This window comes from Anser brachyrhynchus (genome assembly GCF_964034855.1).
Source record: "Anser brachyrhynchus genome assembly, chromosome: 1".
NCBI lineage: Eukaryota > Metazoa > Chordata > Aves > Anseriformes > Anatidae > Anser > Anser brachyrhynchus.
In genome coordinates, this window is record NC_137694.1 from 200,940,388 (window position 1) to 200,967,698 (window position 27,311).

The 27,311-nt window shown below is 37.2% G+C and overlaps 1 protein-coding gene and 1 long non-coding RNA gene across 8 annotated transcripts in view; one reads left to right on the forward strand and one right to left on the reverse strand.

Annotated features, from left to right (window-relative positions):
• Nucleotides 1-17,334, reverse strand: part of DEUP1 (deuterosome assembly protein 1) — a 42,664-nt gene extending 25,330 nt beyond the window's left edge. Inside the window, exons 1-5 of one of the 5 annotated variants that reach the window (XM_080603998.1) lie at nt 17,250-17,334; nt 16,025-16,089; nt 8,375-8,546; nt 6,947-7,042; nt 2,331-2,465 (exon numbers count right to left, since the gene is read on the reverse strand). In XM_080603998.1, coding sequence (XP_080460124.1) covers nt 2,331-2,465; nt 6,947-7,042; nt 8,375-8,546; nt 16,025-16,089; nt 17,250-17,288 — 507 coding nt within the window. In that variant the 5' untranslated portion in view covers nt 17,289-17,334. Of the gene's footprint in view, nt 1-2,330; nt 2,466-6,946; nt 7,043-8,374; nt 8,547-16,024; nt 16,093-17,249 lie in introns of those variants that run through there. The other 4 variants (XM_080603997.1, XM_080604000.1, XM_080603999.1 and 1 more) reach the window with 4 other exon arrangements.
• Nucleotides 17,335-17,562: 228 nt separating this feature from the next.
• Nucleotides 17,563-27,311, forward strand: part of LOC308191759 — a 50,704-nt gene continuing 40,955 nt past the window's right edge. For all 3 annotated transcript variants that reach the window (XR_013948257.1, XR_013948258.1, XR_013948259.1), the window contains exon 1: nt 17,563-24,414. This is a non-coding gene — a long non-coding RNA (uncharacterized lncRNA). The remainder of the gene's footprint in view (nt 24,415-27,311) is intronic.

A 27,311-nucleotide genomic window follows, 5' to 3' on the forward strand; every position in this document is an offset into this window, starting at 1 on the left:
TTTATATTCCTATTTACACTATATCTGAATTTCCTTTTGTATCATATCAGACCTTGCATGTTCATGACTGGTATTTAAAGGCAGTATCCTACCAAATAAGTAGAACTCCACAATTACTAAAGTTGTTGCACTTTTTGTTTGCATGAAGAGTTACCAAAATAAAAGTATACTGTTTTATAAGCTTTTATAAAAATTTCCTTTTTCACAATGGAATTGTTGGTTCCCAAAAGGTAGATGAGTTTTTATAATTATGCCAAAATTGGCACATTCCTTGAGTTTTAAAAAATAAGAATTTCTTTGCAAATGAAATAAAATCAAATGCTTTCTAACATACATTAATACAAGTCTTAGCTTTCCTAATATCTGCTTTGGTACTTTAAACCAACTAAAATCTTTCCCTTTTAGCAAAATGTGATACAAAAGGACTTTTAGACTACTAAATGAGGACTGCAGATTCAAGGCCTTACTAAAGTACTGCTGAGCTTAGTAGATTTTCAGCACCGTAATTATTTCCTGAATACTAGAATTTGCTGTATATATTCCAAGCACTCATTTTTCATACTGCATAATTAATCAAATGATAGCACTGTGTTACATTATTTTCACATTTCAATCTTGAATAAGGTCATTCTCAAATTAGCTGGATCAGACAGTTTCACAGTAGCGATATATTTAGTCAACAATGGATGTATAATCCATTTATTATTCTTGTAGTAGCACATGTTGGCAGCTATGCTGAAGTCCAAGGCCTAGCAGATTTTCTGATGACAAGGACTCTTCCATGTGGAAGAGACATCAACATTTATGTGTCCTATATCCTACAGCGTAACAGAGAAGATAGGCAAGTTCAAAATATAGATCCTAAAATCCTGCTTAACTGCAGCTTAAGTATTATGAAAGTACTTAAAATCTATTAGATCTTTTTTTTTTTTTTGATTGAGAAATTCTCTAAGTATTTGAACTATCTACAGCATAAATTTACATAAATCTAAATCATGAGCCTCTAAGTCTTCAAAATGCTTAATAGCTAAGTAACTAGCTCACGCTGTTTCCACCAGTTTCCTCTGCTTACTTTCCCTACAGGACATAGTGTAGTAAATGCTTGAAGCACACAGTACTTCATCATGCTCTCTGCAAAGGATAGCCAGAGAATTTTTATTTTTTTTTTCTGATCCTTCTATGCTACATGAGACTAGTGGTTAGACTGTTCTCCTAAAATGGGGAAGACTTGGTTTAATAATCTTCCAACGTCTCTTCAAACAGAATCTGAACCAGAGTCTTCCCAGGTTATTTTTCTACATAATAAACTATATACTAATTTTCATCAGGCTCTGGAATTCCTCCTTTTGAAGTTTCACTTTGCATAGGATATTAGAAAATATATTGGATAAGTAAGGAAGAAGAAAGGAAAATTAGTACAGCTAGAGATTAGATTGCTCAGTTATCAGAGGTGAGACTGGATCCAAGTTTCTGAGCCAGTGAATGTACCCATGAGTATTTAAGGAGAAGCCACCATATAGAGGCACAGCCTACACCTGCCATTTCTCTGTGCTAGCTAGTTCTCTTATTGGCCCAGTAAATATTTGATTATTCCACAGATCACAAAGTAACCTCAAACTATGACAAGTCATGGCTGGGAATTCTGGTCAGAGATCAGCATCTGCTTGTATCCAAGAATAAGTCAGCTAAAATCCCTTCTGTATCTGGATGGATGGGGAATGTAACTGAATCCTATCCTCAGCATCACATATTATCTAGTCCCTCACTCAGTATATTGGATTCTGTGGACTGTATTTTTAAGTGCCTTATCCTTCCTAATGTGTGACCTAGGGAAATCAGATACTGAGACCTAGGCTGTGGATTGCCTCAGGCACATAGGTGCTGACAAGATATGTGTATAACAAGCAATTTTTCAATCCTAAATCCTTTTTCTATCCAGCCCTACACAACCAAAGTTGTCCTGAAGTCTACAAACCTAAATTAATGGTAGGTATCATGTGACAATATCCTGCATATGTAAAAACTCTCAAGCCTCAATGGATATTGTTCAGTTTAAATATATTAATCAGGAAGGAAGTAAAATTTATCTATGTATGAAGATACATTTATGAAGCAAATTATGTCTATTAACTCATAAAGCTACTAAAAACATTACTAAAACTTGAGTGAAGGGACAAAACCTGGATATCAAACTATGCACCTTTTCTTGCCAGTTGAAGAAAATTTCATAACTTTTGTAGAATAAGCAGAAATTTAAAGTTTTGACTGAAATCAACAAATTAATTCTAAATGTATATTAAAAGTAGAATATAATGACAAAATATTCTTACCTCCAATTTCTTGTTTAAGTTACTCAATTCAAATGGTGTCTCTAGGCTTTCCTCACATTTTCCTCTACTTTGAAGATTTTTTTGTTTTAACTGATGTAACCGTAGCTTTTCATAACTATGTGTCAGCTTTGAAAACTAAAAATGAAAGCAGAAGTGAACATGCAGAATCTGTCAAGGCTGACCATGTGGGCAAGGTTTTCTTTATGCAACTTCAACAATCTAAGTATTTAATCAATACAACAAAGAATCAATTAATAAAATTAATTTCTTAGGTGAACACGGCTAAGATCTCACATAAATGTTAACTAACTGTTCAGATGGGTTCATCTGACAGATACTTCTGCTGAAGTTTTTTATGGTACTATTATCCATAGTGTCATTTCCTCTGCTGTTTATATGAAATGTTTTACACTTGTTTACTGCCATCTTGTGTTGACATTTTTAAAGGGTGCTTCGCTAACCAGAATGAAGGATTATCATTAACATATTTTAAACTTGAATGTTTCTCTTCTATTGTAAAAACTGTTGAAATGTTATGGATCGGATGATTGTTTTCTTCCAGAATCAGGAAGCACCAAAGAGTGTCTATGAGAATTGGACCCTAAATACTGTTCTGCCTATTGAACTTACCATGAAAGCATGGCTTCGGAGTCAGAGAAAAAGAATGGAAGGTACCAGCAGAAGTAGCAGCATCTTCAGAAGGTACCGGCCTCTTCAGAGGAATGGCCATTCTGAACAGTTTGCTGCACTACACAAGCTAGTGGACATTTATAGGTTTGATATAGTAGAAACTGCCATTGTCTGGTAGAGATCATAGAATCATAGAATGGCTTGGGCTGGAAGGGACCTTAAAGACCATCTAATTCCAACCCCTCTGCCATGGGCAGGGACACCTCCTACCACATCAGGTTGCTCAAAGATATGTATATCTGGTTTGGGAAAAAAAGAAAACCAAGGACATTATCAAAGGAAACACTAAATATATGATCTTGAGGAAAGCTAAGTGAAAGAACTTTGCAAAGAATGTTGACTAGAAAAGAAGCTTACAACTGTGAATACTGCTCATGTCTCTTGTTTTTTGGTTCTTTTAAATTCAGGTTATATATGACAGTTTATATTCTTGGTAATAATTAGGGCTTTACTTTAAAAATTCTCACTCTAACATGATTTTTTTTTTTTTTGCCTAATCAAAAAAAAAATCCATAAAACTTCATATTTTTGTTCTGCTCTAAGGTGAACTACTGTCTGGAAAAGAAATTACTCCCAAAGGGGAAAAAATAACAAAACTGCAATGGAATCCTATTGAACCAATGAATGAGTAATTGAGGTCTGCACAGAAGGCCAAGAAGGTCCAGAAAATACAGAGAACAGAAATGGGAGTTAAGAAATCATCTGGAAACCCACTAGAGATATTTGAGATTATTTGAGGAACCTGTAATAGGGAATAGTGAAAAGAATTGAAAAGCTGACCAGCAGGTAGGCAGTCGTAAACTAGGAAGTGTCATGAAATGGCGAGATCCAGGAATAGATCTGACCAACTTGGAATTTCTGAATAGAAATCTTATAACATGGACTTACAGAGCTGAAAGCTCACCTTTTAATGAAATTAAAAGTCTTCCAGAGATGTTGCCTATATTTGAAATGGACCTTGCCAGAGAATACAGGTGAGATGGAAAAAGGGGTGAGATTTAAAATATGTCAGATTATCCAAGCTCATATAACATGGAACTCACTGCCTTTGGAAGAAAGATATCTGTTTTCAACTAACAGGAGTTCTGCTCTTGAGTATACGATGGCATATGGAAACTGCCTGGGAAGAGCAAACCCGCATGAAGACCGGTACTAGACTGGTCACGCTAAAAAGGCTAGGAAATGTAGGACTTCAACACTTCAGCAAATCAATCTAAAATGGAACACATAAAATGAGAAAAAAAATGAGTTTTTATATTTGATTAATTTAATTAAATGTGGATATTTAAGAAAGATTATAGTCTGAATGTTATCCTGACCAGAAACTAGACTAAAAGCCAAGAATCCTCCCATTTGGGGAGCAGAGAAGGAGTGAGTGACTTCTAGGGTGAGATTCACCTAAGTTCAGATTTCTGAAGGTTAGACTTCCAAGCTTGAGCTACTCTGAGTTAGAAAGAACTATCTCCAAATGCTTAGACATTTCAGCTATCTTAAATTCTCATCAGACACTGAAATGCATTATATTCTAGGGGTGTCCAATTCCTTCCATCGATTCTGAGGTATCTCAGACTTAGACATTTAACTTTTAAATGCACTTAGTTGTTAAAGTGCTTAGAGCAAGAATGGATTCTTTTTCTTTTGCTGAAGGTTTTCTCTCATTTTCAAAACGTCATTGACTACTAAGTATCTCTATAGAAAAAAAAAAAGGGAGAGAAGTAATAGAGATAATCCCCTAAAATTTTTGCTTTTTTAATTATGACAAAATGTTGTATATTTGGATGAATGCAACAGTGTGGCCTAAGAGTTTCAGGTTACATAGCAAGAATTATTTCCCTAATAGGAAAAAAAATAATAAAGAAAAGGTTTTACTGCATTCGGCAAGCACATAATGAATTCTGTGGGAATGTTACTCATTAAACAGCTGCTTTTATTAGTATCAAGGGTAAAAAGCACTGAGGTCCACAGAAGCAGTGTTATCATGGAGAAATTTGTTCTGAATGGCCTTAACTTTCTTATAGCTAGAAAAAGCAATCCTTACTGTTTCTATTAAGATCAGGGTGGAACAAAAATTGTGAGAGATTCTAAGAAAACATCTGCACAGAAAACACCGTGCTACTGGGCAAACAGTAACGTGCCATATGTGCAAAATTAAATTGTAGCTCTTAAAAATATACAGTGTAGAAGGAGGTGTAACTTTCAAGTGAAGATAAGAACCAAAAGAAAGGAGACAAAGGACACAGGGCAAAGATTAATATTCTCAGTGGAGCTCAATATTTTAGATATGAGTTTGTGCAGCCTAAAATTGAGGACATTAAAGTCATTCCATAGTGAAGACTGCGCAGCACTGTCATTTAAGAAAGAAACTTAATAAGGAGATTTGGTGAAAGCTAGAACAGCAGAGTGGGACAGTCCTACTGAGTAACACAAGCATTTGGAATTGTTTTGACAGGTAAACTTCCTGTTTATCTCACTGAGAATCTAGGAAGGTTTCCTAGCTTAGGCACCTGCAGTTTACTTCTTCAGTCACTGTGTACAGGATGGATACCTCATGAAGAATTAAGGCTGGTGGAAGGGAGGAATAGGCACTGGAAAATGAAATGCAAATGGCATCCATGCTAGAACCTTTGATAAAATAGGATGACTGAAAGAGAAGGAAGTGGTGGGTGACACCAGTTGGGAAAGTGATGTATATTCTTAAGAGCCAGAAATCTAAACTTCTAGCATAAAGACAAAAGGAGAAGCAATCAGGGCACTCAGAGAAAGGTTAGGTGGTCAGTCTGGAAACTAAAAAGGAGAATATCGGCAAGAAGTGTAACCAGGTACACAGAGAGAAACTTGAAGGTTAGGAAGTGTCAGATACTTTAAAACAAACAATCAATCAATCAAAAAAAACAAACAAACATAAAGAGAAAACAAATTGTATTTGCTCCTGAGAAGGACGTGTAGGGTAAGTAACAACTTCAAAATCAAAAGATTTATGAAAAATGACCCAGAGTTTAAATTTCATAAAGAACAGTGAAGATCTTAGCAACAACATGTAACTTAAAAGCAGACATTTTTAGCATGAGATAAAAAAATCTAACAAGTGAAATATATTGCAGGAAATGTGACAAAGGATGAGGAAAGAGCAATCTGCTACAGTGTTGGGGACAGTTTTGTACTGCTAAAGGCACTGTACAACTTATAAGTAAAACATCACACCATTTTTCATTGTATCTTGCTTAACTTCTCAACAACCATGTTAGACATTGTTTCTTTCTCTGTAATATGTGCAAACTAAAAAATTAGAATTTTGGATGTTAACTTGTTAAAATCTGAGAATTAGAATAGGCTCAAGCTTGCTAAGAATTTAAATTTGTAACTGAAGTGGAAAATAACGAAGAACAAAAGCACAGGCACAGAGCGAACAGTCAATAAATAAAGGCAAAACAAATCCACAGTAACAATATTCCAGGTTATTGTAGTTTTGATACTATGTTCCCTTATGGAAAATGATCAGGCCTCTTTAATAATCCCCGTGAAGCAGGCAAACTAAACTGAGAAAAAATCTGTAGCAAAGATGTGACGAGAGCAGTTTAGGTCTTCAAATCCCTAATGTGCATCCCAGTCTTATTAGCATGAATCTAATTATCTGTTCTATTAATTCACCAAGGTTTTAGGTTATTAGTCCATAGTCAGAAAATCTAATACTTGTCTTCATAACAGAAGTCATAATCACATCAAGATCCGTCCAAAGAGTTCGGACATGTCAGTACAGTAATGACAATGGAGCCAGGTAAGAAGTTGTAGTCATCATTATTAGCATGACACAATTCATCTTTCCCAAATCCATAAATGTTTTACAAAATCCATAAAATCTATACCATTAGGCATGTATAAGTTTTTATAATGCAATCAGAAGATAACGAAACTGACATTTTCCTTACTTGAGATTTCAGTGCATGAAGCTGCGTTTCATAACTCTGAGCCATTTCATACTTATTTTTCTGTAAGTTTTCCAGTTTCTGCTGAAGTAGTCCCACCTACAGTTAGAATAAGCATTCACCTTTACCTTTTCTGAAGTGTTCCAATCTACATTATTTTTGAAAGTCATTTGAAATTTTGAAAGACTGCTGCATAAAAGGTAAGTATGAAAAATATGTATTCATTCAGTAACTTAATAATAAATCTGGACACCACAAACCCAGATGGCAGCAACATCAAGACAGGGATTTTACAGTAAAAAATCTCATTGTATGCTTACATTATGATTTAATGATAATACAGTAGAAGTCTGTCAAGACTCTTTAATGAAAGCATTTCTGAACCAACCACATAAATGAACTGCTGTGCCCCAGTGTGAAAATTTTGTTTGAATGGTTTATATAATCATATAAATTACTTTCAATTACTTATGTTCAAATTATCAGGAGACATTTTAGACCTATTTCATTTCCCTAAGTACAGTGCTATTTGACATATCTTGAATTATCTGAGATTTTCACAAAGACCTGAGAAATATGACAAAGAGCACACATGACACCTAAGTTTCTCTGGAGAGGCAGCTGGAAACCAGTTGGAATATGCTAAAGTATTTCAGATAACATCTGTGCATGGGCAAATAAATTGATGTTTTGAGGATTGGCTAGCTGAGTTATTCTCTTGGCTCCTCTGACTGCAATGACAAAGGGCAAGTTCCTGTAATTGCTCATTAGGGAGTGAGATAGCATTTTCAAGACTCCCACTGGCAGTTTAGACAACTAGCTCACAAGGGGACACCTATGTGTAAACACTTAACTTCAGACGTCTTGAACCAGAGCTGAATGTCATGCTAGGAGTCACAAATACTTCTGAATGAATATTCAGCAGACATGACTGGGAAGTACAGATGACGTCAGGTACGCTGGGGTTTTCAGTTTGATAAGCAATTCTAAGTGGTGATAATTCAAATCTCCATTATTAATAATAAAATTAACGTTTAGCCAGTACAGAGTGTAAAATGATAAAAATGGAGTATAAACATGAATTACAAAGACATAATTTTGTCAAACTTTTGAACTGTACATTTCCTTTTAAAATTTCTGATGAAACTAGAAGTATTAGAAAAAAATCACATTATCTTTTTACAACTAAACTATTTGATTTAGACTTCAGGGAAATAGAAGAATCACGGGACTTTCAATGACATTTTTACAAACACTTTTCAGAACTGAAGCACACTTTAAAACAAAACAGTAAGAGTAATTAGTGACCTTTAAAGGGTGTTTGGTATTTTTACATGATAGAACAAACAAGCCTACTTATAGAGCATTTTGAGAGTACTATTAACTACCTCTCAGAATAAATACTTTATAGAATGTGACATTTTAAAATACCTCTTGACCTTTTTGATCCAGTTTGCTTTGGGCTCTTGCTAGTTCTTGATCCTGGATATCCATCTTTGCTTCCAAAGCTTTCATCTTTCTTTCCCATTCCACTTTTTTGCCGTTTACTGTGATGTCAATTTGATGCAGTAACTCCTGAAGTTGAGTGTCACACGGAGGGGCTCTAGTAATAATAAAAAATAGATTTATTTTTTCAAATACAGAGTAAGGCAGAAAATAAATTTGTATTTATATTTCTAAGACTTGATTTTACTTCTGATAAAAATCATCACTTTTCAACATCAGAAAGAAAGATATGGAAAAGCTAAATGATGCCCTCAAAAACTAAATCTTAAATTTGCCTGAAGTCCAAATCAGAATATTTGTGGATCACTTCATTGTGGATCTTTTGCCTAGCTTAAAGGCTGTTTGATATCCTCTCACTCTGTCAGGTAGGAGCTCTCAAATGAGCATAAGTTAAGTAGAAGGTTTCCAAGCTTAAACCTAAAAGGACAATAGTAGGACAATCCGAATATTAAGCTGCACATGCGCACAGGACTTTCCACTAAGGATAGAGTAATGATGGAGGCAGTGTGCTGGAGGAAGTTATTAAACAGTTGGCTTGAAAGCTAGCCACTGTTCTTGATTGCTAGTTCTACTTTTACATTCTGTTTTCCCAATCTCTTTGTGGAAAATGGACTTAAATAAAAAGACAACTTCTATAATACTAGTAAGGTTTAATTGTATTAGGAACCACAGAAGTGAGCGCGTTTTGAAAATGAACTTATCTTTGGGAGACCACGTGCTGGTTTTAACATAAACATTAGAATTTTTCCAAACTTCTGAGGTTAAATTTGGAATACATCCCTTACACCATAACTTCATTGCCAGTGATAGAATACTTTTTATGTCACTCCCTTAGGAATATGATGTGTCATAAGCATCAAAATAATGGTATATAGTTAATATATATATTAGAATATATACAGAATATACAGGTATATCAGAAACATAAAGCAGTCAAAGTTGCCCTCTTAAACTTACCCTTACGGAGGCACAGCATATTAATCTTACAAAATTAAACACTGGACAGTGTCAAACTGTTTAAATCAGATGGCGTACACTATTTAGCAGATACATAAAAAGCATCTGAATAATATGAAGCTTTCTTTATTCCATGTAAATTCAAACTTTGTATTTGATGATGAACATAAGGAAAAAAATGAAGTAAAGATATACTTTATAGAATATTTGGTTCTGGATACTTTTTATGCAAGAAATTGCACAATTATTTCTGCACTCTAAATTTTATTTGTAGAAATGACTGTTGTAAGTCTAAATTATACTGTTCTTCTCTATATATGAGATTTTTTTCTGTAAGTATTTTGGAGACTTTATTGCCTAATAAACTCAATTGTTTTCTGAACTGAGAGTTTCTCTGAATCTGTGAATTTATACCTGGCATTGCAGAATTGCAATGATTTCGTTAAAAGTCAGAATTTTTCTAGAACTCATGGTTCTATAAAACTTGCAGTGAAATACTCCAGTTAGGAAAAAGAAAATCACAAGATAATTAAACTGTTTATTAAAATGTTCCTAGCTATTTTATTTTTCTGATTTACTGCTTCTTATCCATTTAACCTAGGATTCTAGGGTTTGGGAAAAAGAAAGGAGACCACGTACACTCCTGCCTAATTCCTCTCCATATAATAAAGCAGGGGAATTTTATTCCATTAACACTCAAGGCTGGTTTTGGACTGCTATAAAGAAGACTTAGCTGTTGAGCAAATTCCTTAACTATGTCTGAGTGCCTATTAAGTTTCTATAAAAGTTAATTTTCATCAAGTTATATAGGAAAAAAAAAATCAGATTATCCTCTATCACTATGAGTAATCACACATCACCAAAAATCATTATCTGTAAGTCATTAAAAACTTCTTTTTGACCTCAGTTTACTTAAACTGAGATACCAGATCAGAAATAGTTAAGACAGTATTTTGATAAAAACCTTTGGCAGACTTACTCACCACTGTAATGCTCACTTCTTGTCATTTCTTGAAATGAAATTATATTTATCAACCTTGTATTTCTTTGAAAATCCCACAACTTCTAAGCATTTTTATTGTGTTCAGAGCCCATAGGATGTGAGACAGAGATACTTTTATACTAAGTACCAAAAGTGGCATTTATCTCACAGGAGTGAAGAAAAATCTTTCGCTGATTGTTTTTAACAAGTGGAATACTGTATTGAATCATTAAACTTTTCAGGAACAGCATCTCTTTCACTTCACTTTCAGCAAGTAAACATCTACTTTCCTCACAATTTTCTTTAGTGGCATCTGTTATTTGCATATGTCCTTCTCATATTAGTTAATAAACTTTCTTTTCTGCTTCTTCTAACTTTTTAATACCCTTCTTGTTTCCTGTTCTAGTTTTAATTGCTTTTAAGTATTTTTGTTTGATTTAATAAGAGATTATATTCATAAATTGCCCCAATACACAGCTCTACTATTTCCTTTAGAATACCTACCTCTATCTTATCTTTATCACATGCTGGAAAGTACTGAAATGTGTTATCTTTAGTCACTGCAATCTTATCTTGATCACGAAAAAAAAAAACACCTCACTTAAAATCTTCATTATTTTCTAGTATTATCTGATCATTGTGAAAATTTCTACATTTTCCCTCCGCAACAATTTAGAGATTACTGTATCCAATCCATATCTATCATATCTACATGAAATATGAAACCGCCACACCTACATGAAAGTACAAATAAATTACATTGTGCTGTTTCTTCAGTGTCAACCGTCTCCCTCTTAATAGATTATGCAATTAGTAAACAGTGGTACATCTGTTTTCTCTTCACCTTTTTTTTTTTTTTTTTATTAAATCTGTCACGGTGCTTATTCATTGCACAATTAAAGTTTAATCTAAATGTAATTTCAATTTCCTCATACCGTTGCATGATTTTCAAGCCTCATATTGCTTTTCTGGGGGGTTGGCTACAAGCCTACATTGAATTTCCTGTTGATTAAACCAGCAATTGTATTCTTTCATAAATTTGTTAATCTAAAATGATGTAGAAGATGTACTGTAACCTATTACTTCTCATGATAACATATTTAGCCTTCTGATAGACATCTCTTCATTTAAAATAAACTAAGAATGTTGTGTCATTGTTTCGAGTTTTGCCATGTTCTATTTTCCTCTCAAAAATATTGTTTATCTCACTGACCTGTTCTAAAAAAAACCCCTAGGAGTAATAGTCAGCAGTTATAGCGCTTTAATTTATACAGTTTTAAAAGTTATATATTCCCTCGACTGCTGATGGTACCTACATCTGTACGGCAAATTCCCTCATGATTACTTATCAGTTTGCAGTCATTCTAATACCTCTGTGGCATGATGGTTTGCTAAACTGACCTTAGCTATTTCTTTTATTATTTCTTCAGTATTTCCTAGCTCTTCTTCCTCTCCTTCTGACTGGACCTGTAAATTGATTATTTATGAAATAATTGTCATAAAGATGGTCACACGGAGACAAAAGAGAGTGCACCATCTGCATAATGTAGCAACAAAGTACAACAAGGTTAATGAAAAAACACACAGCAACGTGCCTGTAACTGCTCAATCCTAGAGAGTATCGAAGAGGATTTCAGTATCCAAAATTAGCACAGGATGCTGTTTCATGTCACGTATGTTACAATCTGGCATATTTTCTGGGGGGGACATTGCAACCACGAATGTGCCAAGTGACTAGGAATGCTATTTTAGCAGAACCTCACATATTCAAGCACAAAGCAAGCCATGCACTCAGAGGTAACACCCCTAATGCCAGGGAGACTTCAGCTGCTGGGTGTGCTGCCAGCACATCGCTGAAGAACACAGTACGTGTACTCACAGGTTTTACTCCTGGTGGTTGATACCACCACCTCAGGTAAACACCAGCATTTGGTTCAAGTTAACAACCGTGTTCAAAATGACAAATGCTGTGGATAAAAATGTCCCTGTGGAAAATGTTTTCTTTCTTTTCTGGTAATCTTCCATATCCTAGCTGTTCAGCCAGCTTCCCAGTTTCCTGCCTTCCCAGTGCCCATGCAGACACATTGAAGTCCCCTGTCTGTAGGATCTGCTCGGGTGAAGTGCTTGCCCCACACATTCCACGTATTATATCTTTCATGCTCAATTTCTAACTGCAGTACAGTTAAAAAAAAAAAAAAAGAGTTCCTTAACATGGAAACGTTTATTGAACATATTTTCTTGGCGCTTAAGTGATGCATATGCCATGTTTTGATAATTATTACAGAAACTCAAATCTGCAAACCTGTTAAGCTTGGAAAGGTTTTACAAATACACAAAAATCTTAATGTCTTTTAATGTTAAAACTGTTAGCAATGCCACTTTAACATTTAATATCAACCATAGAATAATAGTTACCAAAATGCAAGCCAAGTGATATACCATGATGTACATATCAGAAAAAAAAAATGTTTCCCCCACATCCCAAAAATGCCTGAAACTCATCTCAAAATTGCATTAATGATGCAGCAAACTTTGATTCCTTCTGCCAGGAATTGGGGAAATATGAAATGGGATTTTAAAAACAGAAGATGAAGCTGTACTGCATCAGGACTACCTTTCATTTGATACTGCTGTTTAAGCACCAATATCCTTCCAGGCTCACGTATTGTCAGGTGGAAACACACTGGTGTGCAATGAGCAGTGACTCAGCTATCTGATTTTAGCCTTCAGAAGTAGGTACTTTCTTCGTTGTGTTTTATATGGACCATCTAAAGACTGCTGTGCAAGTGCAAATGCACTCTCCATCCCAGATCATCAGATTACCGCTTTAGATCCACCGTGGCTGACATCTTCCCCTCTTGAGTTGTTTCACCTGTCCTTTTAGATCAACCCCCACAAGGCAAGTTCTGCAGCTGTTCAAGGACAAATTTCTCTCAACAGTTCTTGCACGTTTTCTGAACTTAGAACCACCAATATATAAAAGGGAGCTCTTATTGGAAAAACATTTCTGAAACAGCTTGTCAGCCCTACTGTTTTCACCTTCACATCTTTGCCTGCTTCCTTACCTAGATCCTCTAGGCTAAAACAGGAAAGCTGTTCCTGAAGCTGTAGATTCTACTACCAGAACTGATCCGTAACATGGCTGTGGCATTACACATAGTTCTGCGTAAAGATTTATGTGGCTTCTATCCCCACCTACCACCACAGAAGTACTAAGAGCTGTTGTGACTATTATTTTAATCCCTTCAGTTCTTTGAAAATAGTGCTTACTATACCCCTCTCAGAATATGGTCAATCAGACGGTATGAAAATCATGAGAATTTATTTTGATCACTGGATATATACAATGTGAAAAACTCTGGCATCTTTTGCTTAATATGCCATCAGATAAACACACAAAGAATAAGCTTTCCCATGAAGTGAAGAAGTATGGTAACCCATATGCATTCAGCATTCCCACATTGCTGAATGCATACATCAGATGCATCCTTCCCACATGGAAGTGATGGCTTGTATTTAACAAGTGGCATGTATTCTTTTTGTTGCATTGATTTTGACACAGTTCAAACACTTAAAAGTAACTCATCTTTACAGTGATGTACACAAACTCTTAGCCTTCTTTTACTCTTATTTCTATACCAGTGAAGATAAAGATGATTCATATTCTGTGGTCACTAATAACTATCTGTATAAAACATCTGTATGTCTCCAGACGTGGACAAACCAAAACCCAGACAAAAACTTTAACCAACTCTAGTCCTTCACGACAAATGATTTTTGCATTAGTTAGATCTTTCTAGCTCTGTTTATCCACCTTTTGCTTTGGAGTTCTGCACAGACCTGAATTTTAATGATTGTATCTTAATAGGCATAGAAAGAATATTCTTGTCCATACTCTTTAGAAAAAAATTGTAATTTAGAAACTGAAATTTCAAGAAATGTTTAGTTCATACTGTCAGTCTCTAGTTCATGCATCTAGTTCATGCTCTCAGGTTTGCTGACAAATAGAAAAATATGTATGAGCATGTTTCTAAAAACACATGCAAAACTTATGCAGAACAATGTAAACAAAGATTTTCATCTTCAATAAAATACATTAATTCATTTTAGATCCTTAATCCATCTTCTTGAGCCAATATTAATTCCTTTTCCCTTCTTAAAAGTTGATTTAAAAATAAGAAATATATAAAATGATTGATACAGCACTCCACTAATACATTTTACCGTGTATATGAACTACAACTAATTTATTTAACAATTATCAGCCATACACAGTCATACACGTTTGGATGGATAATTTGTGATTTATGGGATCTTGCAGCTGGCAGATAATTGTCATGATTTCTGCCACCATTATTCAGCTCTTTTCCCAAATTTTAAAGCTATCTGCATTATCTCTGCAATACTGTCAGCACAGACTGAAACATTAGTCTCCTATCATCCGATGTGTATCCTAAACTATTCTTCCAGATTCTTTCTATTGGTAATGGAAATAAAGAGTTGTCTAGAATACCTGTTTTATTATAGGACATATCACTCTCTAGATCCATCTGCAATGGCCTGAAATTTCACATATGTCAATTACAACTAAAGCCAGCAGGAGGTGAACTCTTAAAATGAGCTTTTGATTTGTTAAATAACAATATTTTGATCTTTTTAAATTCTAATTTTTAATTACAATATTTACCAGTCATATCACTAACAAAAAGAATGGCCCTCTAAGCCAAAAAAGGGCCACATTGTTCAGAATATATTTTAGTGCTGCATGCTATTTCTGTTCCATTATGAAAACTGCACACATTATTCTTCAGTACAACAGAGCACACTTTCAAATCATATTAAAGCCTTCCTGGGCCAGGTCTGATTGAATATGTGTGTCTCTATTATTTTAAGTTCTTTTACACTCAATATGTGCCATATGACCTAGGGCTGCTTCTTGGTAATAATGATATATGAAACCATTTTATATGAAAAGGAGGTATTAAGTTTATTCATAAATTATAATAGATAAATATTCTATTCAGCTTATATCAGGACGTACTCTTCATATCATTGTGTTCCTTGAAGAGGCTGGATGGTATGAGGCCCTCTTTTAAATCTCCCCCATAGTTTGTGCTATACTAAAACACTATAACAATTAAATTTGGATTATATAAAAAAAAAGTTGATTGTGTTGTGAGGAAAAGTGCACTTCATACTTGATAGATCAATTTTGGTTATTACATATGAAAAATAAGACTATAGCTTTAACAATTATTAGCCCTGTTTTTAAGGCTTCAGAATGTTTTAAGAACTGTGTTTATACTGCTGTAGCCTAGCAACAACTTTTGAAAAACATTTAAAATAAAATTGCTTAACATCTTAATAAAACCCTGCATAGTTTCATTGTTTCTCTTTTGTTTAGATATGCAGATTAAAAAAAATTAAATAAATAAGATACAGTCAGTAGGGTATTACTGTGATAAGCCATGTTGTCTTAGTTATTAGTAACCTCTTCACAGTTTGCAGAGAAAGCAGCCAAAGAAATTGAAAAATAATGTTTGCTTCTCATATCATTAATATTTTGTTTTACATCTTTAATAAACCCACAAATTCAATTCTGTTATGTATTCAACTCTCAGATATTCTTTACTTACTTAGCGAGAGCTTGTTCCTGAAACACTTCCAAGCACTGTTCCATGTTATTGATAGTCTTTTTGACCTGCTGAAACAACAAATCAAATAATTCAGATTCTTACACACGCACATTTGCATAGTGAAGTTGTGTATACTGAATCGTTTGGTGCTTTCCCTTCAAATTCTGTAATTCTTCCATTGCAAACAACAGGAGCAGGGAAATGTGGCTCTACATTACATCCTGGAATGGGCAGGATGAAAACTTCTGGAGTAAGCCCAGCTCTCCACCAGCAGCTTTTGCACTTGCTGCAACAGTGCGATACTAGAAGTGGTGCTAACTCAAGGATAAACTTGGATTTCCACGAGGAAGAGTTTGTTTTGGATCATTCTCTGTCTCATAATGTCAATGATTTACCAAGACGCTCTGGAATATATGAATGCAAATTTGTTGTAGATCCGTGGGTGCAGTAAGCAGCCTTTTCTCCACTGCCATGGAGTGGAGGCCAAATTCCATACCTTCATACACTCTAATTAACCTATACTGGGCAACAATGGTTCCCAAACACACTTTTAGACTCACAGGAACTATTTGTTCCCTTGTCTGGCAAATGCTGCACGGACTCGTGGAGCACACACATACCTTAGCAGCAAGGAAAGACCAGACTGAGCCTGACCCTGGAACAGGTCCGTGGGGCTGGTGGGACAGGGATGTAGGGCATGGACAGGGGGGCTGGACCAGATGATCTCCAGAGGTTCCTTCCAACCTCGGCCATTCTGTGATGGATGGCTGTGTGTGAGGGCAAAGCACAGGAGGGAAGGTGCCATGAGACAGCCCTAATTCCTTGGGGGGCAAAAAGCATGGCTCTCAAGGAGATGGATACCTGCATGCACAGGTGTGTGGACACTGCTGTGTGGCACCCGAGGCGACACAGGTACAGTGACTCCACAGGGGACCGGCACCTGAGGTGACACAGGGCCAGTTGTGGCTCTGATGGGGACAGACACCCCAGGTGACACAGGCACGGTGGCACTGGCTCCACAGGGGACGGACACCTGAGGTGACACAGGGCCAGTTGTGGCTCTAACGTGGACAGGCACCCCAGACAACACATGCACAGGGGCACCGGCTCCACAGGGAACGGACACCCTGAGGTGTCCCAGACACCGGGGTGGCACCGGGGACCGATCCACGCCACGCTGCGACGGGCACCGACGGACCCCCCTCGTCCCCTCCCCGCCCGTTACCTGCCGCGCTCCTCCCGCCGCTCCCTCCGCACCCGCCATGACCAAGGCGTGCGCCCTCTCAGCCCCTCGCCCCCATCCCTCCCTCCTTCCCTCCCTCCTTCCCTCCCGCCCCAGCTCCCGCCCGCCTCGCCCCGCGGCGGTTGCGGCCAGCGCCCGGCGGCTTCTCCGGTCGCCGCGGCAACGCCGAGGGCCGCGGGGCGAGGCGCGGAAGCGGGCGGCGGCCATGAGGGGACGGGCGGGAAGCGGTGGCGGGCAGGCTCCGGGAGGGTGCCGCGGGGGGCATGAGGGGGCAGCGGGGGGCATGAGCGGACCGGAGAGGGAAGGAGAGGGTGGCTGGGAGGGGGCTGGGGTGTGACAGGGCTGCCAAGGGGGAGAGGGAGCGGGGAGACCCCGCGGGACCGGCCCCGGGACGCCCCGCAGTCGCTTCTGTCAACGCAGGGCACCTCAGCCCGGGCTGAAAGCATCCGGAGGGAGCTCCTTCTCAGGCAGCTCCGGGATAAAGAAAATTTAACTTAATTTAGGAAAACACTAGGCAGTTTTATTTATTTATTTATTTATTTATTTATTTATTTAAATGCTATTATCACTACACGAAGTGATCACTACCCATTTCTTTCTGACTATGCTTCCCTCAGATGGTTTCTCTGCTTATTAAGTGCGTGGTGCAGGTTTGGGTGACACTTTTACATCCTTGTGCGCTTCAGTGTGTCATATTCAACAACAAAACATGAAGAATCGCAGCTGTTTCAACTTCTTTCAGTAGCAGTTTGCTGTTCCAAACTTAGGGTTTATAGATCCCTTCAGACCCCAAGGGCAGCACAATTCACTTTGGATTTATTGTCCTGAAATCACATGGAGCATTTTCAAGAGCTGCTAGTCTATTTATTTACACCAAATTTTGACCTTTTGTTTTGTTTTGCTTAGACTGTTTACTTAAATTAGCTGAGTGAACTGCATTTTTAATATCAATTCTAGGGAATAATTTATTTTGCTTGGTTCCTACCTCCTGTGTTAAGGCAGATGGTTTTCATGTCAGCAGGAATATTGTTTCAACCTATGAATTATGGAAAATGTTTTTAAAATGGAAGATTAAAATAAAGTTATACAGAGAGTTTCAGGAAAGTTCCTGATAAAGTTTGTGTACTAACTCAAGAAAATGCTGCCGTAATTTTCCTTTGTGGTTTCCTTAAAGATTAATAAAATGTTTTTATTTTTGCTTTACATTTTTTCTTTCATTGCTGTATTTCATTGCAGAACTGTCCCGGGAACACTTCAGTTCTTTGTTCGCCAGGCAGCAGCAGCAGGAGCAGGTGAGGGCAGGTGAGCTGGGAGCTGAGGGTGATGGCAGAGGTGGCCAGCCAAGCCTGCAGTGATGGGTAGGTCTGAGGCGACACCAGAAGGCAAGTCAGCAGCAGGTCAGGAGCAGTGAGGTGCCATTCTGAGCACAGACACAGCTACAGCATTGCTCAGACAAGGCTCAGGGGCATGGCCTGGAGCTGAAATCCTGCTCCTGAGCCAAGGGCAGAAGCCCCCAGCACAGTGTCTCATGGCTATGTCTGGTAGCAAGCAGCCTTGACCCCAGGTTATCGCTGCACCGTGTTAGAGCTGGCCTTGAGGACAAGCAGCCAAACCCAGGGGGATAGAGGGGGAAGAGGTTGCAGAACCTGTTACTGCACTCAGAGCCCTGAAAATATTTTCTTCATTACAACTGGCATCTTCAATTACTGTGGTAGAATGACTGTGAAGAAGTCACGCTGAAACATTTGATTATTAATACCTGAAATATTTCAAACATAATTTCTTCTATTTGGAATGCTGTTTTAAGATTTTTTAATGCTGAATATTAGAATGTTTTATTTAAAATACTTAAACTTAGAATGATTCAATATATTATGTTGTAGAAATAATTTGTAATGTAGCTGCCAGTGAATTTCCAGTTGTTCATCTGCAGCAACTGAAGTTAACTTTTCAGCCATGTTCCCAGTGCATATATTTTAATTTTCTCCCTATCTCATCCTTTCTCAGTGGTAATCAGTTATTCAGAATTTTAGCTTCCATCTATTGTGACCAAATAAAATTTGGGGGTGCAACTTAAAAAAAAAACACAACACAATTTTAAAATTACATATAAATGTTTTCAAAGCTTTTTAGAAGGAAAATTCCCACTGCAATTAACTAGAGTTGTGTTTCTAACTCCTTGATGTGCCTTTGAATATTTCATTTGCTATATTAAAAAAAAATGCCATATCAAATTGTTGACATTTTCTATTTGCTTTTGCTCATCAGCATCTATCTCTTGACTAGAGTTTGTCTTATGAGAACCAAATCTTTTACTTTTTGACTTTAGAGAGGCAATTAGTAATATTCAAAGCAGCTGGAGAATAAGCATAATAAATACAGAATAATTAAAGATTTTGTGGTGGGTATTCATACATGCTTTAAATTATGGTAGTCAGCAAAAAAAAAAAAAAAGTAAAGGAAACTACTTTCAAACCAGTTTACAGATTAAAATTAGTGGAAAGCTATGAACACAATTCTGTAGAAACAAAGGAGGTAAATCAGGGCAGGGACTTGGATATGAGCAAACAAGATACAACATTAATATTTTTCTAAAAACAAGGGGAATGAGTAGCAAGCCAGGGGGTGTAAGGTTGTATACCTTCAACAGGACACCCCTTTGCTCAGTCTGGTTCTGGGATTCATACGCCAAGATGAGACTAACAGCTCTAGTAGAAAAATTGCAAGAAGCAGTATAAAAAGAAATGTTGATCTTTCAGTATCTGCAACTCTGAATTTATTTTTAGCTTTTTTTTTTTTTTCTTTTATGTCATATTGCAACACATTATTGGTGGGAGGGTGTCCTTTCTGTCCATCTAACAGAGCATATGCCACAAATGTTCCTGTTTTGGAGAGAACAATGGAAAGCGAGTTTCTTTGTACAAGATGTATTTTGTCAGTGGAGTGGGCTTTACATTACGTTGTTGAGCTTTTGTCAGTATAATTTGAGAAGCGTGTAGCTAGTTTAGGAGACATTGCTGAAAGAGAGGAAACCTAAATTGCGTTAACAAATCCAACAAATTCTAATAAGAGCTTTTAAGGAAGTCCTAATTAAAGTAATGCTTTTAGTCTGATAATTATTCTGAGAATTTAGAACCCAGAATCATGGAATCATAGAACAGCCCAGGCTGGAAGAGGGTACCTTTCCTGGAAAAGGGTACCTGGATGAAATTATCTAACACCCCATCCCGTCATGCCTTGAAAACCTCCAGTAATGTGGATTCTACCATGTCCCCAAGGAGGTTGTTCCAGTAATTGATTGTTCTCCCTGTTAAGATTTCTGTCTATATCAGGACCTGTTGCCCCTTGTCATCTCCATGTGGCTCCTTGTGAAGAGAGAGCCTCTGTCCTCTATGCAGCTGTCTTCTAAGCACTGGAAAACTTACATGATGGATTCATCATAGCTCTAAAATAGTTTAATAATGACATTCTATACGTTAGTCAGTTTGGATATTTATGAACTTACCAACTAAATTTACAGAAGCTCTGTTAGAAGAGACAGATGGAAAGGAAAATGAATGGCTCAGTATAGGCCATTTGTCAACAAATGCACACAAGTCACTGAGCCAATAAAACCTCTGGCAAAATCCCTAAGACATAAGCAATAAGAGAAGAATGACATTTTAAAAAAGAACCTTTGCAAGAGGGATTTTTGTTTTTGAAAATTAGGCATAAAATCTGGCTGAGAATTCTGATGTTGCCTACCTAATTTACTGGCAGGAGGTAATAGAGGCAGCATAATAGAGACATAGAGGCAGAACACTGTTTCTAAATGTTTTGTTTCAAGTTTAAACTGAAAAATACTCTGTTCTTAAGCAGCTTATGAGATCACTGAAGGGAAGAACAGACAGAGCTTGGATTTAGTTGGATTTGCCAGGTAAACTGGTTGATAAGCCATACCGTAGGCTGGGACCTGTTCTAAAAGTGGAGAACTGTCAGAATTTATCCAGTAACATAGAACAGCGAGAAATCAGATAATTAAGGGTAGTGCTCTGAGAGAATGCAGAAAGGGGTTAAAGGTGCCATTTGCCCTGTTGCTGTGACAGTTAGAATTTAATCTTTTTGTGTCTGATGAAAAATAATGCTAGATAATATATGCACAAAAGAAAAATCTGCTTAAAGCTTTCTGCTTATGTGTTTTTCTAGAAACTCATGGTAATGTCAAGCATTACTGTAACATCTTTTAGCATGCCATAGTCTTTCCTTTGTAGTTGTTGCTACTGCAGCATAAAAATAATCTTGACGTTTTAGCAACATGGGTATGGTTTCTAGCACTCTATAGGCAGGAATATTTCTTGGTTAATTGGTTTTTATTTTTAAAAATGAAATGAAATGATCTCTTGTCTGTGATCAGTGGCAATTAAAAAAAGAGAGAAGACTGAAACTTCATATGGAACATTTCATCTCTGTCTATGTATTCTGCCACAGTTGCTTCAGTGCTACGATTTATTAGCTTTTTTTTAGTTAAAATAGGCAAGTTACAGAAAAATATCACCTACCCAAGGCATAATTTTCAGTTTGTACTGTCTGAAGGGATTACAGGAAACAAATTGTACATTTTGTTTCATCTTAAATTCAAATTATTTTATATCCCTACAATTTTGTTTTTCAGTGGTATGAAATGTGATGAAGATTGTAGAGGTAGCTTTTGGTAGCATTTGAATTTGACAGCTGAAGGGTGGATAATTGGAACTTTTGTCACCTTGCATTGATTTTGGAGCAAGCCTAGTATTTTGACTCAAGCACGCGAAGCGAATATTCAGTTGAAATAACTTGCAGAGGAATAATTAACAATGCTGACATTTAAGATGTCATTCCAGGTTTCAGAGTTAGCAACTGAGGAGATGACATGGGAGCTCACATTACTCACTTGCGTAAGAATGCACTCAGAGTGCAATACTTTATTGGTTATATTAAGATGATATTTTCAGGTTATGCTTGGATGATCATGCGCTCTAACCTGGTTTATTTCTTTTACTATTGACTCATGCATTTAGTTTTCTAATGACTTAAACGTTTCTATTTTTAGAATTAGTACTGGGGTACAACTGTAGAGCAATTAAAACATATTGCTATGTTGCCCTCTACAGAATCCCATGATGAGTGATTTGGTTTGTCTGTCAAAGTTAAGTCCTCTTTTGACTTGACTGTAAAGGGGTTTTTGGTCAGTCGGCTTAGGGAGACTTGGTGGCAGGCAGATGTGGTAATAGCTCTGTCACTCTCTTGCTTGTCTCTAGAAACAGAAAACAGTGCTTTTTAACAATCCAACATCTAAAGCGAGCCTTTTGACCTGGAAAGTCATTATTTTTATAGCAGAAATAACAGCGCAACATTTGCTTTTCTCCTTTGCCTTTTGCAGGCTCCTGATTGTCTACATACTCAGGGCTGTGTTTGGGCTGAGCAAATACAGCACCTACTTGTATATCAATTTCTGCTTAACCGTTGACAGTTAATGCTGATGAAACTTCAGTTAATATGAGTGCTTCTCGCAGGGCTGACTGCGTTCAGATATAACTTCAGCACCTGCAGTGGAAATTTTGCTTCGGCTTGCTGGAAAAAGCAAGTGCAAGCAAGGCTTTCAGCTAACAAATAAGCTACATTTTCTAAAAGCTGAAAATGAGGGTTAGAGTGCTCTGCCACTCTTCAGCAGAAGAGCCAGACGTCTTCAAAGCATGGAGCCTTAACCTTGACCTTCCCTCACGACCTGGACGCCACCATCTCATTAAGACCACATTACAACTACATCTCAGATATCACTAAATCGTATATTGTGCACATTATACTGTTATCCAAAATAATAACTGGTTAGATATAAGCCACATTCCATTTATTCTTTTGCTGAGAGTAGCTGATCAAAGTAGAGGGAAAAAAAGTATAGGATTCATGGAGAGACACACAAACACACACATGTACAGACACACACAGAAGTGCATGCTAAATCTTACACCTGTACACCTGGGCTATTGGCCACAGCAAAATATAGCTGGAGAGGAATGACTCCCAAAGGATCCAATCTTCCAACTCTGTAAGTGCAGCAAAACAAATCCTACACCTGATTCTGGCTTCTGCCCTTGGATAGCTTAAGGGTTGCTTGGCCAAGCAACAAGCTGGACGCTTGTGGGATGTTAGGCGGAGTTCTCCTTGAAGCAACTGCTCTCACCAACCAGATGCTCAGTTTTTCCTGACTGGAACATTCAAACCTGCCTTCTGCCCTTTGCATGTTCCAACCCAGCCTTGGCCAGGTCTCCAGACAAAGCAACAAGGATACAAAAAACAAAGACAGTGTATTTCCAGGGAACAGATTTCTTAATACCACTAGTATCAAAGGCCGACTTTACTTAAGCATTGGCATTTTTTTTTCGCTCCTGAATGGCAAGGATTTGAGCCAGTTGTTCAATAGCATGAGAAGGAGCATCACTGTTGAATTTCAAGAACTTCAGCCTCTGGTCAGTTGCCTTTTCCATTGCCCTTTGTAGGAAACAGCAATTAGATCTGTTGTTCTCTCATGTGCACACTTTATAAGCTGATAACGTTGCTGAAAAGAGGTGACAAGAAAGCAGGAAAGAACTCAGCCCTGTTTTTTCTCTCTCTGGCCTTTGAGGAAAGAGATTTATTTTCTGCTTCCTCCTCCCTATATGAAACACAAGACTTGAGAAAGAAGATGGACCTGTATCAGCCTCCACAGACATCAGAGTGGTATGTGAAAAACACCTGGGTTAAAGGTAGAACTGAGAAAGGCTGAGGAAAAACTGGGTAGGTGAAAGGATAAGGGGAATGGGAGCTGAGCTGGCATAGACAGGGTAGACAGAATACATTTCGTACAGACCAAATTCATCTTTGAATATTTGGGGCTCTTTGGATGTTAATTGCTAGCTATCCACAACCTGGGGCAGGGCAAAGGAGCATTAAAAAGACAAATTATTTCTGTAGTACAATGTTTTATGTTTTGTGATCCAGTTTTATGATGTACCTGTTACGTTATTGTTGAGTCTTTAGTGCATAGAGGTACACTGCCTCTGGAGCATGAGAGGGTAATGGATCAGCTGAAACAGAGGACTGAGCGCTTGCAAAAAGGAAAATCAACCCTCATTTCAAACCTTTGTAACAGGTATGGAGGAGAAGATTTGAATGTTGAATACACTTTATTTCCAGAACTTCCTTAGCTGCCCTCATAGCATTCCATTAATAACAGATGTACTGTGGACATAGCTCTGCAGGGAAGATTGTGGTTCATTAAGAACTTAATTGTTTTCTGAATAGCTAGATAACAGTTGTTTAGTAACAAGGGAACCGTCATGTAATTGCTCTGTAGCAATCCTTTCACAGACTTCTTGAATATTCTCCCTGTGCTTTAGAACAATTCCAGTTCCATCTCTTCAACATCTTCTCTATTAATCCCTCACAGATTTTTACACATTCTTCTTCAGGAACATTCAGATCAAAAACTACCTGTGACTAGGATTGCTGTATTCTGCATCCTTTACCATCTCAAAAACCTGCACTTTTGTTCCCTTTCTCGTGCCACTTTTTAAATCCAACTCTAGAATAATTAAGCTGTTGACTTTAAATACTGTCCGATGATACTCCATAAGCACAGGATTTTGCATAAGATTATCAGTGTCCGAAATGCCCTTGTTTAGTCTCTTGTGCTAACTGTTTTTTGCTCCCAACGTCTGATTGCTGCAATCTATGATTGAGTGAATATGCTTTCCTTTATGAATAGTTTGTAGAGGTCCTAGGGATCCTCTGGGACAAAGGCAGCTGCATACATATAAGGTGATATTAGTATTTTCCATCTTATCAAAAAAAAAGTCCACAGCTGGGGAGATATTAAACCAATATTTTCAGCTCTCCACATTCCCAGTAGTTTAAATTGAAAAACCAAATATACAATTACTGACTAAAAATAGCTTTCCCCCCTCGATTCACAGCATTATAAAGAACCTGCTGCATTACCTACTTCTCTCAAGACCACAGTGATCTTTAAAGGCCATTTCTAATGATCTTTATATCCAGGCTAGATTTTATTGACTGAAACAATGGCACTCTTCTGGAGATTTTCTTCAACAAGCAAGTAGAGCTCACTGCTGTAGGTATTTTTTGGTTCTTTGTCCAACGTTTTCTTCGTGTCACTTCTCCCTCTTAACAAATTCCTCTTCCCACATAATGTATAGACCAGTGCAGTAGGGTCAGCCGCACCTACATTTCAGCAATTTTTTTCTGAAGTATTTCTACAGTGATGGTACGCCAAAGCCATTCACTTCCCGGAATAGAACTATTCAGTAGGATAACTGATGTCCTAAAGTATCAGGGCATGCTTGAAAGCAGTTGGTCTGTTCAGACTCTAGGACTTGTTATATGTGGTTACTGCAAAAGAAGAAAGAAATTATGAAGGCCGGCTCTATCCAGCCGTAACCATTAGCATGTAGAGAAGGAGGGTGGTTCTGGGAACTCATGAGTTCTGGATTCAGCTCTGAATGTTATCATAGGCTTCATAAGCCTTTCAGCAAATCATTTGGATTAATTTTCACATATAGAAAATCGATTACAATATTAATTTTATTCTCATTAAAAAAAAATAAAAATCATGTTGGCCTATTGCAGCAATGACCATGTCCTGTTTATTGTACACGAAGTATTCAGGAAACAGAGTTCTGGCTTGGTTAGCAAGTCCTGCTACATCCAAGAATTCTCTTGGCTGGGATTTAATAACACAGGGGCCATGGCATTAATTATTCATATGCATTCTACATTCACAGATTGTTCTTACTCACTTCAGCGAAAGTAGTTACATGAAATTTTGTCTTGCCTGCTAGAGAAAGATAAATCTTCTAAGACAAAGTAACATTTCTGTTAATATGTAGTAATAACAAGGTGTTCCGCATTCTCATCCTGTTTTCCACAGAGGTTCACACATTTCATTGATCATTTCACAACACAACTGCTAGAGGTGTATTGGGATCCTATGGATCGCATTCACATTATCAGAATCAGTGGGATATTGGATTTTTTTATGTGGCTTTTAAGCATTGCCACGTCTGGAAATTATGTTTTTAACATGCTTTTCCATTTCTTTATTTAAATACTAGTTCATTTGTGTGGAAACATTGTAGATAGGTCTTAATTGCTGTTTAGCATCTTTGTGTTTGTAAGCAGCCAGTTTGGACCATTTAGGATTAAGCTGCTTTGATGGTTCTTCTTGTAGAGTGTAAAAGTTTCTTCCCTTACAGATTTCTGCTGGAAAAAATCAAAGAGTCAACTGACATACTGATAAAGATTTTTTTTGTGTTTTCCTTCCATTTTTTCAAATCTTGGGAAAAAAATCTGTTCTTTTGAGGTGTTGAATTCTTTATCAGCCCATAGAGAATAACGATATTTGCAAATTTGCAGTATGCTGTCCAAAAAGATTCACAACATTGCTCTCCTTCCCTTAAGCTTTGGGAAGTGAATGTTATTTTTATTTTTTATTTTTTTTAAGAGAACTCCCAAGCCACATGGCTAGTCATCTGTTACTGCCACATGCAGCCAAATCTGAGAGCATTTCTGTTTCTGCCTCCTGCCTCTTTTCAAGGTCTTGTAGGTTATTTTTCAAATTTATAAATCTTGTCATATGTTCTTGTTCAAGTGGTGCATTTTGAGTTATATTCTATCACTTTTAGTACTCAGGCTTAAAGTTCTGCATCTTTCTTACTGCGTGGAAAGCCAGCTACTGTTGTTAGCATGTTTGATATCTGCATAGTTTGTGTAAGTTATAGCGTGCATAGCTGGTGTAATGCAGAGAGAAGCTGCCTAAAGTGAAATCTCTGAATCAAGAAAAGGAGTTTACTCAATTGCATTTGAAAAAAACATGTGTGAAAGAATCCTGGTCAGTTGCTAATACGTTCTTTCCTTATTAAGGAGGTCCCCGTTACAAATCCCTTTTTGTTATCTTTCATTTTCCATATATAGCCCCTGTACCATTAGCTTCAGTAAGGATTTTTCCATATCCCTTTTTGTATCTCAATA